Below are 13,622 nucleotides of genomic sequence, written 5' to 3' on the forward strand. Positions count from 1 at the left end.
CTCTCTCTCTCTCAAATGAATAAACTGAAATCTTAAAAAAAATTAAGAAAGGACAAACAGGTAGATGTTCTTTGCTGGAACCAAATACCAAATTGGGACCTATGGCTCGGACTGTGAGAGGTTATCTTGAATTGCCTGCCACAGGACAGAGAGATTTCTAAGAAGATGAGATACCCTGACCCTGCTTATAGCTTACACATGCTTTCTGATCAAGTCTGACCTGAGACCAGGGTTTACACAGTATTTCAGTTTCATTAACAGCTTCCTTCACAAATTTGCAATGTGTGCAGTGAGAGGTAGTATAGCAGCACATGAGAAATGGACTGCTACATAAAGTACTATAAAGAAGATGGCTCGGTGGGTTAAAGCTTCTGCCTTTAGCCCAGGTCATGGTCTCAGGGTCCTGGGATCGAGCCCCACACAGGGCTCTCTGCTCAGCAAGGAGCCTGCTTCCGCTCCTCCCTCTCTGCCCACTTGTGATCTCTGTCTCTCAAATAAATAAATAAAATCTTTAAAAAAAAGAAGAAGAAGGGGACCAAAATAATCTAAGACAGCAGTTCTCAAATCTTAGAGTCTCAGGACCCCTCTACACTCTTAAAAATTATTGAGGACCTCTGAGAAACTGTGTTCATATACATTGTACCTAAAGATATTTACAATACTGAAAGTAAAACTGAGAAAAAATGAAACATTCATTAATTCCCTTAAAATAATAATCCATTACAATGTAGTTTATGAAAAATACATTTTTTAAAGATTTTATTTATTTATTTGACAGACAGAGATCACAAGTAGGCAGAGAGGCAGGCAGAGAGAGAGAGAGAGAGAGAAGCAGGCTCCCTGCTGAGCAGAGAGCCCGACGTGGGGCTCGATCCCAGGACTCTGGGATCGTGACCTGAGCCGAAGGCAGAGGCTTTAACCCACTGAGCCACCCAGGCGCCCCTGAAAAATACATTTTTTAAAACAACAAAATCATTTAGCAAGAAGAGTGGGACTCTTACATTTTTACAAATCTCTGTAGTATCTGACTTAGTAGAAGACAACTGGATTCTCACATCTCCCTCTGCAATCAGTCTTTTGTGATATGGATATGTACTTGCAGCAAGGAGGAGCATTTTATTTTATTTTTGAAGGAGGGGCATTTTAATAGCCTATTTAGATAACTGGATATTCTTGAGACCACACTAAAAACCAAGTGGTAGTTCCTTAAAAATTAGCTGAAATGTGGGGTACCTGGGTGGCTCAGTGGGTTGAAGCCTCTGCATTCAGCTCAGGTCATGATCCTAGGGTCCTGGGATTGAGCCCCGAGTCAGGCTCTCTGCTCTGCAGGGAGCCTGCTTCCCCTCCTCTCTCTCTGCCTACTTGTGATCTCTGTCTGTCAAGTAAATAAGTAAAATCTTTAAAAAACTTAGCTGAAACGTGGACTCTGAAACCATTGCTAAGTAAACTTTTCTTGCTTTCTTATATTAAAATTCATTGGTCTATCTTGCAATCTGAATGGATTTACCCACACATGATTCTGTAACATATCATCTGGACAATGCTGAATGTTGTAAAGTGTCCAGATGTTAACACGTTTCATTATATAATGTAAAAAATAAATAAATAAACTACTCTTAGTAATCACCACTGGTCTCCTCAGAAAAGTTAAGAAAAACTGTCAAGCTCTTGGGGGCAAATAAAAGTTTTCCAGAATTCTAAGTTTTGCTTGAAAACTCAATTCTATCTTTGGTAACAAACACTGCCAGTAGTTTTTCTTGAAGTGACAAGCTCACTCTGTTCACTTTTGAGAAAATGCCTGCCAAGTACTCAAGCCTGAATACCCATAGTTCATCAGTGCTTCTTTTGAATACAACGGATGTTCCATGGGGAAAAGAGGCCTATTGAGCTCACACCTCCAACAACTGCACAAGTGCTTTTCCTCTACACAAGTCTGAGACTTCAGCAAAACAGCACAAGTGGTCTGCGTGTTCTTCCTTTTCCATCACACAGAATACTAAATAAATTTGAACTCAAGGGTTGAAATTTTTTAATAAAATTAATAATTTGTACTGCTTTATCAAAGCTATTCTTTTTTTTTTTTTTTTAAAGTAGGTGCTATGCCCAGCGTGGGGCTTGAATTCAAGACCCTGAAATCAAGAGTTGCATGTTCTACCAACTGAGCCAGCCAAGCACCCCATCAAAGCCATTCTTAAGTAAAACTGATTTTATTTTTTAAATTTTTTAAAAGATTTTATTTATTTATTTGACAGAGATCACAAGTAGGCAGAGAGGCAGACAGAGAGAGTGAGAGGGAAGCAGGCTCACTGCTGAGCAGAGAGCCCGATGCAGGACTTGATCCCAAGACCCTGATATCATGACCTGAGCTGAAGGCAGTGGCTTAACCCACTGAGCCACCCAGGCGCCCCGTAAAACTGATTTTAAAAAACAACTCAGAGCATGTGGTGGTGAAGTATACAGTGACCCCTAGTTCAGACTAATATCCACTGCCTTCATTCAAGCTATGGTATGAGCACTGTTGCTTTGCACCATCGTGGTGTCAATGGAGTAAAAATGGCAAATGACATCTTAATATTATTATGAAAATTGTTTTGATTGCTCAGAGACCCCTAGGGGTTGCAAACCATGCCTCAAGAACTCTGGTCTTATAGTCCTTTCCTTCAATAAGCTTATATTGACAAGACTAATAAATGTAAAAAATTAATAAATACAAAGAGAACATACACCCACTGTACCACATATATGATTGGCTACTGTAAGTTCTGAAGTGGTTTAGAGAGGAGGATTAGTGGGGGATGAAGTGTTAGGGAAGGCGTCTTGAAAGAGGTGGGCTAGCACACTTCAGGACTGTCATGGCCCTTCCTATCTCCTCTGATAATTAATGTTCCTTAGATATATTTTTTTTAAATTTAGTTTATGTCTCATCAGCTTTAGGGAAATTGCCATGACTAAACTCACCTCTGTTTAATTGCTCTCTGGTTGGCACCTGCCTAACAGGTGAATTAATTAATCATTTAATTACGCCCAGTGGTGTGCAGGTGAAAGTTTCACAACCAGCACTTAAAAAAAACCAGACCCAATTTTTAGCCTTTGCTAGTTTCTCTGGTATCAATGTGCTAAGCTCTCAAGGGTTTACAACATTCCTGCAATTTTAACAAATGATTCCAACATGCCACTGTGTCATTATATTATTTCCACTTGAAAGCTGGGGTGATGCCATCTACTTTCTCTGTATCCCAACTGGGCGCATCCAGTGTGGCACAAAGCAGAAACTCAGATGTTGGGTGATTTATAGACATAGCCAAAGATAAACAGCTAGTACATGTTGCTAGAAATGAATTGAAATGATCTTTAAGGTCTCCTGGGCGATATAGTTCTATTATCCTTAAACACTAGAAAACCTCTGTGAAAGTTCGATTCCTTCTAGATGTCCTTGATACTTAAAAGACAGTAATAGTGATGAGAGCACCATAATTTCTGGTCTTAGAGCCAGAAAAGGAGAAAGAGAGAATGTTCACTGAGCACTTTTGATATGTCAAGTACTGGGTTATGTGCTTTCCTTACTTATCTAATGCTCATGGACACTGTTACTTCCAATTATATCTGCTTTGCTGATGAACCCTAAAGTTCACTTCCTTCTGTACTGGTGCTCTTCTGGCATCGGTTCTTGATTTTCTCTAAAGTTTTGTTTTTAGCCAGTTCTACATTTCAGAGATACTAACATGTGGTGCAACACAAAGAGCATGGGTTTTGGAATTAGACAGACCAGGCTTTGAATCCCAGCTCTGTATAACCTTGAGCACGTTTCTTAAGATTTCTGAACTTCTGGAGTGCCTGGGTAGCTCAGTCAGTTGGGCGTCCTTGATTTTGGCTCAGGTCATGATCTCAGGGTCATGAGATTGAGCCCTGCATTGAGCTATGCTCAGCAGGGAGTCTGCTTGGGATTCTCTCTCTCCATCTCCTACTGCCCCAGTCCCCTGCATGCTCTCTCAAAAAATAAAAATTAAGAAAAATTTAGAAAAAAAAAAAAAAATTTCTGAACTTCTGTTTAGAACTTTCAAGTCAGAAGAATGATACTTAGGGGATGCCTGGGTGGCTCAGTCAGTTGAGCAGCTGCCTTTGGCTCAGGTCATGATCTCTGGGTCCTGGGATCGAGTCCCGCACCAGTCTCCGCTAAGCGGAGAGCCTGCTTCTCCCCCTCCCTTCCAAGCCCCACTCACGTGCTCTCTCTCTCTCAAATAAAGAAAGAAAATCTTAAAAAAAAGAATGATACTTACATCATAAGGTATAATACTACTTCACAGGGAGGGGTTGAATTAGAAAATGTATCTAATGTGTCTAGTGAACTGTATGGTTCAAAAAAAATTGCTACGTTTTCTCACTTCCCTATCATCACAAAGCCTTTGAAAAACAAGCATTTGAATCACTGGATTGATAGGTTCTATTTTGATTCCAGGCCTAAATTTTTATAAATTACAATGCTTTAGAGACAGTCACATTACCTGAGCTCCATTTCAGTTTCCAGGCTTTCTATCTGCTTTGTAATGGAATCCTCTGACTCAGAAACTTGACCACGTAGTTCAGCAAGTGAGAATGTGCGCCTCTGTAAAGAACAGTGGGAATGAGGGTGAGGTGCTCAAAGGAAAGCCATTCTCCCCTTCCTGGGGAGGGCCGAGTCTGGTTATTGGTAATGTATCTCCTTCCAAAAGGGCACTCACCCGGAGTTTAGGAGGTGGATTCTCCCCAGATTCCTTTTTTTCTTTGAGTTGAGCCACATCCTGAGCCAGGATCTTCCTATCTTCAAGAAGGTCATTCAGATGGCGTTTGGCTTCCTCAGTACTGACCATAACCTCAATTTCATTTGCAAGCCAATTCTAGAAGAGAGATTGGTGATGTTGGGTTAGGGATAAGGGATCTCTGGCCCATGGGCTAGATTCAGCTCCAGGCTTAATTTCACTCAGAACAGAGCCCACATAAGTAGAAGTGAGATTTCCATTCATGCCTACACTTAGCTCTCCAAGAGCTTTTAACAGCAATATCCCAAAAGGTCATAAAAAAGAGACTTTCTGCAGAAAATCTTTCTCTACATATCCTAGCATTTCTAAAGACTATCTTTGCCTTCTCCATTTTCTCCTTAACTTGTCCTTAACTAGTCATGATAAGGAATTGAAATACATTTTTAAATTTTTTAAAAGATTTTATTTATTTATTTGACAGAGAGATCACAAGTAGGCAGAGAGACAGGCAGAGAGAGAGGGGAAGCAGGCTCCCTGCTGAGCAGAGAGCCCGATGCAGGGCTCAATCCCAGGACCCTGAGATCACAACCCGAGCCAAAGGCGGAGGCTCAACCCACTGAGCCACCTAGGTGCCCCTGAAATACATTTTGATTATCTGTTCTATTTACTACACAGATACCCATTCTTTTTAAACTTTTTTTTACTTGAGTATAGTTGACACATAATGTTACACAAGTGTTCTGGGTACAACATAGTGATTCAACATCTCTGTATGTTATGCTTTGTTCACCACAAGTGTAGCTACCATCTGTCACCATACAACACTATTACAATATCATTGACTATATTGATGCTATTCTTTTTATTTCTCTGACTTCATTCCATAACTAGAAGCCTGTACCTCCCACTCCCCTCCACCCATTTTTCTATGCCTCTACTCCTCCTTTCCCCCTGGCAACCATTAGTTTGTTCTCTGTATTTATAAGTCTGACTGCTTTTTGTTTGTTCATTCATTTTTTAGATTCCACATATGAGTGAAATCATATGCTATTTGGCATTCTCAGTCTGATTTATTTCACTTAGCATAATACCCTAGAGGTATTAAGTCCATCCATGTTGTCACAAATGGCAAGATCTCATCCTTTTTTTATGGCTGTGTAACATTCCACTGTGGGGTGTGTGTGTGTGTGTATGTGTGTGTGTGTATGTGTGTGTGTGTGTGTGTATCACATCTTCTTTACCCATTCATCTACCCATGGACACTTAGGTTGCTTCCTTATCTTGGCTACTGTAAATAATGCTGTAATACACATGGGGTGCAAATATCTTCAAATTAGTGTTTTTGTTTTCTTTGGATAAATACCCAGTAGCAGAATTACTGGATATATGGTATTTATAGTTTTATTTTTTTGAGGAGCCCCCATACTGTTTTCCACAGTGGATATAACAATTTACATTCCTACCAACAAGACATGAGGGTTTCTTTTTCTTCACATCCTTGCCCACACTTGTTATTTTTGTCTTTCTGTTTTTAGCCATTTTGACAGGTATAAGGTGATATCTCATTGTGGTTTGATCTGCATTTCCCTGGTGAGTAGTGATGTTAAGCAATTTTTCATGTGTCTGTTGGCCATTTGTATGTCTTCTTTGGTAAAATGTCTGTTTAGGTCCTCTGCCCATTTTTAAATTTGATTGCTTTTCTGTTGTTGAGCTCTACAAGTTCTTTATATATCTTGGATAATAACCCTTCATTGCATATATCATTTGCAAATATCTTTTCCCATTCAGTAGGTTGCCTTCTTGCTTTGTTGATGGTTTCCTTCACTGTGCTAAAGCTTTTTATTTTGATGTACTACCTACCTACCAATTTATGCTTTTGTTTCTCTTGCCTTAGGAGACATAATTAGATATGCATTCTTAATCTTTAAAGTCGATGAATGAAATTTTTTAAGCAAACAAAACTAAATTTAGTTTAGAAAAGTAACCATCTCTGAGAACATTTTCACTTTTGATGGAGGCATACCATGCTTAAAAGTAATAAAAAGAGTGGATGATATCTAAGAGATTACTGCCTATGTTCTCCTCTAGGAGTCTGATGGATTCCTGTCTCACGTTGAGGTCTTTTATCCATTTTGAGTTGATCTTTGTGTACGGTGTAAGAGAATGGTCGAGTTTCATTCTTCTACATATAGCTGTCCAGTTTTCCCAGCACCATTTATTGAAGAGACTGACTTTTTTCCACTGTATATTTTTTCCTGTTTTGTCGAAGATTATTTGCCCATAGAGTTGAGGGTCCATTTCTGGGCTCTCTACTCTGTTCCACTGGTCTATGTGTCTGTTTTTATGCCAGTACCATGCTGTCTTGGTGATCACAGCTTTGTAGTAAAGCTTGAAATCAGGTAACGTGATGCTCCCAGCTTTATTTTTGTTTTTCAACATTTCCTTAGCAATTCGGGGTCTCTTCTGATTCCATACAAATTTTTGGGTTATTTGCTCCAGCTCTTTGAAGAATACCGGTGGAATTTTGATCGGAATGGCATTAAAAGTATAGATTGCTCTAGGCAGTATAGACATTTTAACAATGTTTATTCTTCCGATCCAAGAGCATGGAATGGTTTTCCATCTTTTTGTGTCTTCTTCAATTTCTTTCATGAGTGTTCTGTAATTCCTCGAGTACAGATCCTTTACCTCTTTGGTTAGGTTTATTCCCAGGTATCTTATGGTTCTTGGTGCTATAGTAAATGGAATCAATTCTCTAATTTCCCTTTCTGTATTTTCATTGTTAGTGTATAAGAAAGCCACTGATTTCTGCACATTGACTCTGTATCCTGCCACGTTGCTGAATTGCTGTATGAGTTCTAGTAGTTTGGGGGTGGAGTCTTTTGGGTTTTCCATATAAAGAATCATGTCATCTGCGAAGAGAGAGAGTTTGACTTTGATATCAGCCACAACAACTTCTTTCAAGATATGTCTCCAAAGGCAAAGGAAACAAAAGTGAAAATAAACTTTTGGGACTTCATCAAAATCAAAAGCTTCTGTACAGCAAAGGAAACAGTCAAAAAAACAAAGAGGCAACCCACGGAATGGGAGAAGATATTTGCAAATGACAGTACAGACAAAAGGTTGATATCCAGGATCTGTAATGAACTCCTCAAACTCAACACACACGAAACAGGCAAACATATCAAAAAATGGGAAGAAGATATGAACAGACACTTCTCCAATCAAGACATACAAATGGCTATCAGACACATGAAAAAATGTTCATCATCGCTAGCCCTCAGGGAGATTCAAATTAAAACCACATTGAGATATCACCTTACACCAGTTAGAATGGCCAAAATTAACAAAACAGTAAACAACATGTGCTGGAGAGGATGTGGAGAAAGGGGAACCCTCTTACACTGTTGGTGGGAATGCAAGTTGGTGCAGCCTCTTTGGAGAACAGTGTGGAGATTCCTCAAGAAATTAAAAATAGAACTTCCCTATGACCCTGCCATTGCACTCCTGGGTATTTACCCCAAAGATACAGATGTAGTGAAAAGAAGGGCCATCCGTACCCCAATGTTTATAGCAGCAATGGCCACGGTCACCAAACTATGGAAAGAACCAAGATGCCCTTCAACAGACGAATGGATAAGGAAGATGTGGTCCATATACACTATGGAGTATTATGCCTCCATCAGAAAGGACGAATACCCAGCTTTTGTACCAACATGGACGGGACTGGAAGAGATTATGCTGAGTGAAATAAGTCAAGCAGAGAGAGTCAATTATCATATGGTTTCACTTATTTGTGGAGCATAACAAATAGCATGGAGGACAAGGGGTGTTAGAGAGGAGAAGGGAGTTGGGGTAAATTGGAAAAGGAGGTGAATCATGAGAGACTATGGACTCTGAAAAACAATCTGAGATGTTTGAAGTGGCGAGGGGGTGGGAGGTTGGGGTACCTGGTGGTGGGTATTATAGAGGGCACGTATTGCATGGAGCACTGGGTGTGGTGAAAAAATAATGAATACTGTTTTTCTGAAAATAAATAAATTAATTAAAAAACAAAAACAAACAAACAAAAAGAAGGGTGGAGTGAGTGGATATATTAATGTCAGATAATGTAAAATTCAAATCAAAGAATATTACTGAGGATAAAAAAGATTATTTCATAATGGTAAAGGAGTCAAGTATTCAAAGGAACTTAATCCTTAATGTTTATATTTCTAATTTAAGCATCAAAACCATACATGAGCCAACAAAGGAGATAATATGAAATAATAAAAATACTCAGTTGATCCAAAAGAAGCCAGAAAACAAACAAAATAAAGGGAATGATGAAGAGATGGGACAAATAGAAAATAGCAAGATAATAGAGACAAGCCTACCCATATCAATAATTATATTAAAAGCAAATGATCTAAACACCCCAATTAAAATGCAGATTGTCAGATTAGATTATAAAATGTAGACCCAACTATATACTGCCTACAAGAAACAAACTTTATTTTTTTTAAAGTTAATTTATGTAAGTTAAATAATCTCTACACTCAATATGGGGCTCAAACTCATGACCCTGAAATTAAGAGTTGCATGCTCTTCAGGACACCTGGGTGGCTCAGTCGGCTGAGCATCTCCCTTTGGCTCAGGAGTCATGATCTCGGGGTCCTGAAACTGAGCCCTGGATAGGGCTCCCTGCTCAGTGGGGAATCCCTTTCTCCCTCTGCCCCTCCTTCTCACTTGTGCTCTCTCTCAAATAAATAGATAAACGAGAATCTTTAAAAAGAAAAAAAAAAAGAGTTGCATGCTCTGTTGACTGAGCCAGCAAATACCCTGGAAATACACTATAAAAACAAAGGCACAAATAGCTTAAAACAAAAGGGATTAAGAAATACATACCATTCTAGGGGCTCCTGGGTGGCTCAGTTGGTTAAGTGTCTGCCTTCAGCTCAGGTCATGATCCCAGGGTACTGGGATGAAGCCCAAGATTGGACACCCTGCTCAGTGGGGAGTCTGCTTCTCCCTCTCCTCTGCCCCTCCCCTCATGAGCACGCACGCACTCTCCCTCTCTCTCATGTGCAGACTCCCTATCTCTCAAATAAATAAATAATCTTTTGGGGCACCTGGGTGGGTCAGTGGGTTGTGTCTGCCTTCGGCTCAGGTCATGAACTCAGGGTCCTGGGATTGATCCATGCACTGGGCTCTCTGCTCAGTGGGGATTCTGCTTCTCCCTCTCTCTCACAAGCAGGGGGATCAGGAGAGGTATGTATGTATATGTGTGTGTGTGTGTGTGTATTATACATATATATATACACACACATTTCTAGCATTAGTTTAAAAAAAAAGCTGGAGGGACTATATTATTAGCAGAAAAAGTAGATTTCAGGACAAAGAATTTTACCAGGAATAAAAAAGGTCATTTCGTGATAATGAAAAGCTCAATTAATCCCAATTATTTACATCACTAATAACAAAGCTTCAAAATACATGAAGCAAAAATAGAACTACAAGGAGAAAAAGACAAATCCATAATTTCAGTTGGAGATTTGAATACCCATATCTCAATAAATGATAGAATAAGTAGGCAGAGAATCAGCAAGGATACAGTAGAAATGAACAGCACAATCAAATAGAAAAGACTGACATTTATAGAACACTTTCTCTAACAAGAGAAGAATACATATTCTTCTCAAGTACATATAGAATATTTGCCAAGACTGACCATATTCTAAGCCTCATTAAATTTGAAAGGATTCAAGTCACACAATGTTCTCTAACCACAATAAAATTAAATTAGAAATCAACTAGGTTTTTTTTTTAAAGATTTTATTTATTTGACAGAGAGAGAGATCATAAGTAGGCAGAGAGACAGGCAGAGAGAGAGAGCAGAGAGCCCAATGCGGGACTCGATCTCAGGACCCTGAGATCATGACCTGAGCCAAAGGCAGCGGCTTAACCCACTGAGCCACCCAGGCGCCCTAGAAATCATAACACAAAGATATCTATAAAAATGCTCCAATATTTGGAAACTAAATAACCCACTTGTAAATAACCCATGGGTCAAAGAAGAAATCAATAGGGAAATTAGAATATATTTTGAATTGAATGAAAATGAAAACATAAGTATCAAAATTTGTGGGATGTCATTAAAGGATTACTTAAGAGGAAATTTATGGCACTGAATTCCTATATTAGAAAAGAAGAAGGGGCACCTGAGTGGCTCAGTTGGTTAAGTGTCCAACTCTTGATTTCAGCTCAGGTCATGATTTCAGGGTTGTGAGATTGAGTCCCTTGTCAGGCTCTGTGCTGGGCATGGAGCCTGCTTGGGATTCTCTTCCTCCTACTCCCTCTGCCCCTCGCCCCCCCAAAAACCCATTGAAATCAATGACCTCAGATTCTACTTTAAGAAACTAAAAAATATAAGCCAATTAAATCTAAACCAGAAGTAAGGAAATAATAAAGATTATATTAGAAACTAATGAGTTGGGGTTTTGGGAACATTTTAAGGGAATAGTATGAATAACTTTGACAACTTAGATGAAGCAGACAAGTTCACTAAAACACACAAATTACCAAAGCTTACTTAAGAAGAAGTACATAATCTGAGCAATCCTACAGTTATTTAAAAAAAAAAAAACAAACCCTGAATTTTAGTTAATTTCCACCTACTCCCCAAAGAAAATCTAACAAAAAACCCCCCTTCAGGCCCAGATGATTTAACTTGGAAAATTTTACCCAACTTTTTTTTTTAAAGATTTTATTTATTTATTTGACAGAGAGAGATCACAAGTAGGTAGAGAGGCAGGCAGAGAGAGAGAGGAGGAAGCAGGCTCTCCACCAAGGAGAGAGCCCGATGCAGGGCTCGATCCCAGAACCCTGGGATCATGACCTGAGCCAAAGGCAGAGGCTTTAACCCTCTGAGCCACCCAGGCGCCCCAATTTTACCCAACTTTTAAAGAAGAAACAATATTAATTCTATACAAACTCTTCCAGACAATTGAAAAAGAAGGAGTATTTCCCAACTCATTCAAAGAGACCAACATTACTTAGATACCTAAAACAGATGAAGACATTATAAGAAAACAACAGAAATGAACAGAGATGCAAAAATTTTACATAAAATTTTTATTTTAGAAAAATTTTAGTTTTTATATCCTGCTGTGTTTGATAATACATAAAAGGATGATGTATTACAACCAAGTGGAGTTTATCCAAGGAACGTAAGGCTGGTTTCATAATTGAATATCACAACATTCAGAATAAAACCTTACAACAAACTAAGAATACATAAGAACTTCTTCAGTCTGTGGGGCACCTGGGTGGCTCAGATAGTTAAGTATCTGACTTTCAGCTTGGGTCTTGGGGTCCTGGGATCAAGCCCTGCAATGGGTCTGTGTTGCTCAGCAACTCTGCTCCTCCCCCATCCCCTGACTTGTGTTCTCTCAAGTAAAATAAGATCTTAAAAAAAGGACTTCCTCAATCTGATAATGGATATCTATGAAAACCCTACAGCTAATATCATACTTCATGGTGAAAGACTAAATCCTTTGCCCAAGATCACGAAAAACAGAATGGTGTCTACTGTCACCACTCCTATTCAACATTATCTTGATGGTCCAAGCTGATGTAATAGACAAGTAAGAGAAATAAAAGACATACAGATTAGAAAGGAAGAAATATATTTGTATTTACAGATGGCATGACTGCAGAAAATCCCAAAGAACCTACAAAACAGTTGCTAGACTAATAAAGCCAAAAGATGGAAATTAATATACAAAAACCAATTGTATTTCTATAAACCAGCAATGAACAACTGGATAAACAATTTGGCAGTTTTTTTTTTTTAAAGATTTTATTTATTTATTTATTTGACAGAGAGAAATCACAAGTAGATGGAGAGACAGGCAGAGAGAGAGAGAGAGAGGGAAGCAGGCTCCCTGCTGAGCAGAGAGCCCGATGCGGGACTCCATCCCAGGACCCCGAGATCATGACCTGAGCTGAAGGTAGCGGCTTAACCCACTGAGCCACCCAGGCGCCCGAATTTGGCAGTTTTTTTATAAAGTTAAACATAAACTTACCATATGACCTAGCAATTCTACTCCTAGGCATTTACCCAAGTGAAATGTCTACCTATGTTTACACAGAAATGTTTTATAGCAGCTTTATTCACAATCACCAAAAACTGGGAAAAAACCTCCAAGATATCCTTTAATCGGTGAATAGATAAACTTTGGGACATCCATACAATGGAATACAACTCAGGAAAAAAAAAGGCAAAAACTACTGATCCATGCAACAACATAAACGAGTCTCTGAAGCATTATGCTAAGTGAAAGAAGTCATGCTGTATTTTTTTAAATATATTTCTATTTATATGACACTGATGCAAAGGGAAAACAATCATGACAGAATACAAATGAGTGTTTGCTAATGGCTAGGGTTGTGGGAGGAGTTAACCATAGGTATAGAGGAATTAGCGAGGACAATAAAACTATATCCCACACCTTGCTTGTGATGCTGGTTATACAACTGTATGTGTTGTCAAAACTCTCAAAATTGTACACTACAAAAGGTAAATCTTATAGTATGTCAGATATGCCTTAATAAAGTTGAAAAAAATCAATGTCATTTGCCATACTAACAGAGTAAAAACAAACCATAAGATCATCTCAATAGGATTCAGAAAAAACTTTGGAAAAAACCCCAGCATCCGTTCATGATAAAAACTTACAGCAAACTAGGGAGAGACAGGAACTTCTTCAAACTGATAAAAGACATACACTAAAACCTATATCAAGTATCATACTTAATGGTGAAGGATTGAAATGTTTTCTCTCTAAGATTGGAAACAAAGCAAGGATGTCTCTTCACCTACTCAATTAAATATTTTACTGGTGG

At 38.8% G+C, this 13,622-nt stretch overlaps 1 protein-coding gene across 6 annotated transcripts in view; it reads right to left on the reverse strand.

Moving 5' to 3' along the window:
• KIF4A (kinesin family member 4A) overlaps positions 1–13,622 on the reverse strand; it is a 120,507-nt gene that overhangs the window by 17,501 nt on the left and 89,384 nt on the right. For all 6 annotated transcript variants that reach the window (XM_059384690.1, XM_059384691.1, XM_059384686.1 and 3 more), the window contains 2 exons: positions 4,719–4,874; positions 4,503–4,603 (listed from right to left, as the gene is read on the reverse strand). In XM_059384690.1, the coding sequence (XP_059240673.1) occupies positions 4,503–4,603; positions 4,719–4,874 (257 nt within the window). The remainder of the gene's footprint in view (positions 1–4,502; positions 4,604–4,718; positions 4,875–13,622) is intronic.

This window comes from Mustela nigripes, chromosome X (genome assembly GCF_022355385.1).
Source record: "Mustela nigripes isolate SB6536 chromosome X, MUSNIG.SB6536, whole genome shotgun sequence".
NCBI classification, from domain to species: Eukaryota; Metazoa; Chordata; class Mammalia; order Carnivora; family Mustelidae; genus Mustela; species Mustela nigripes.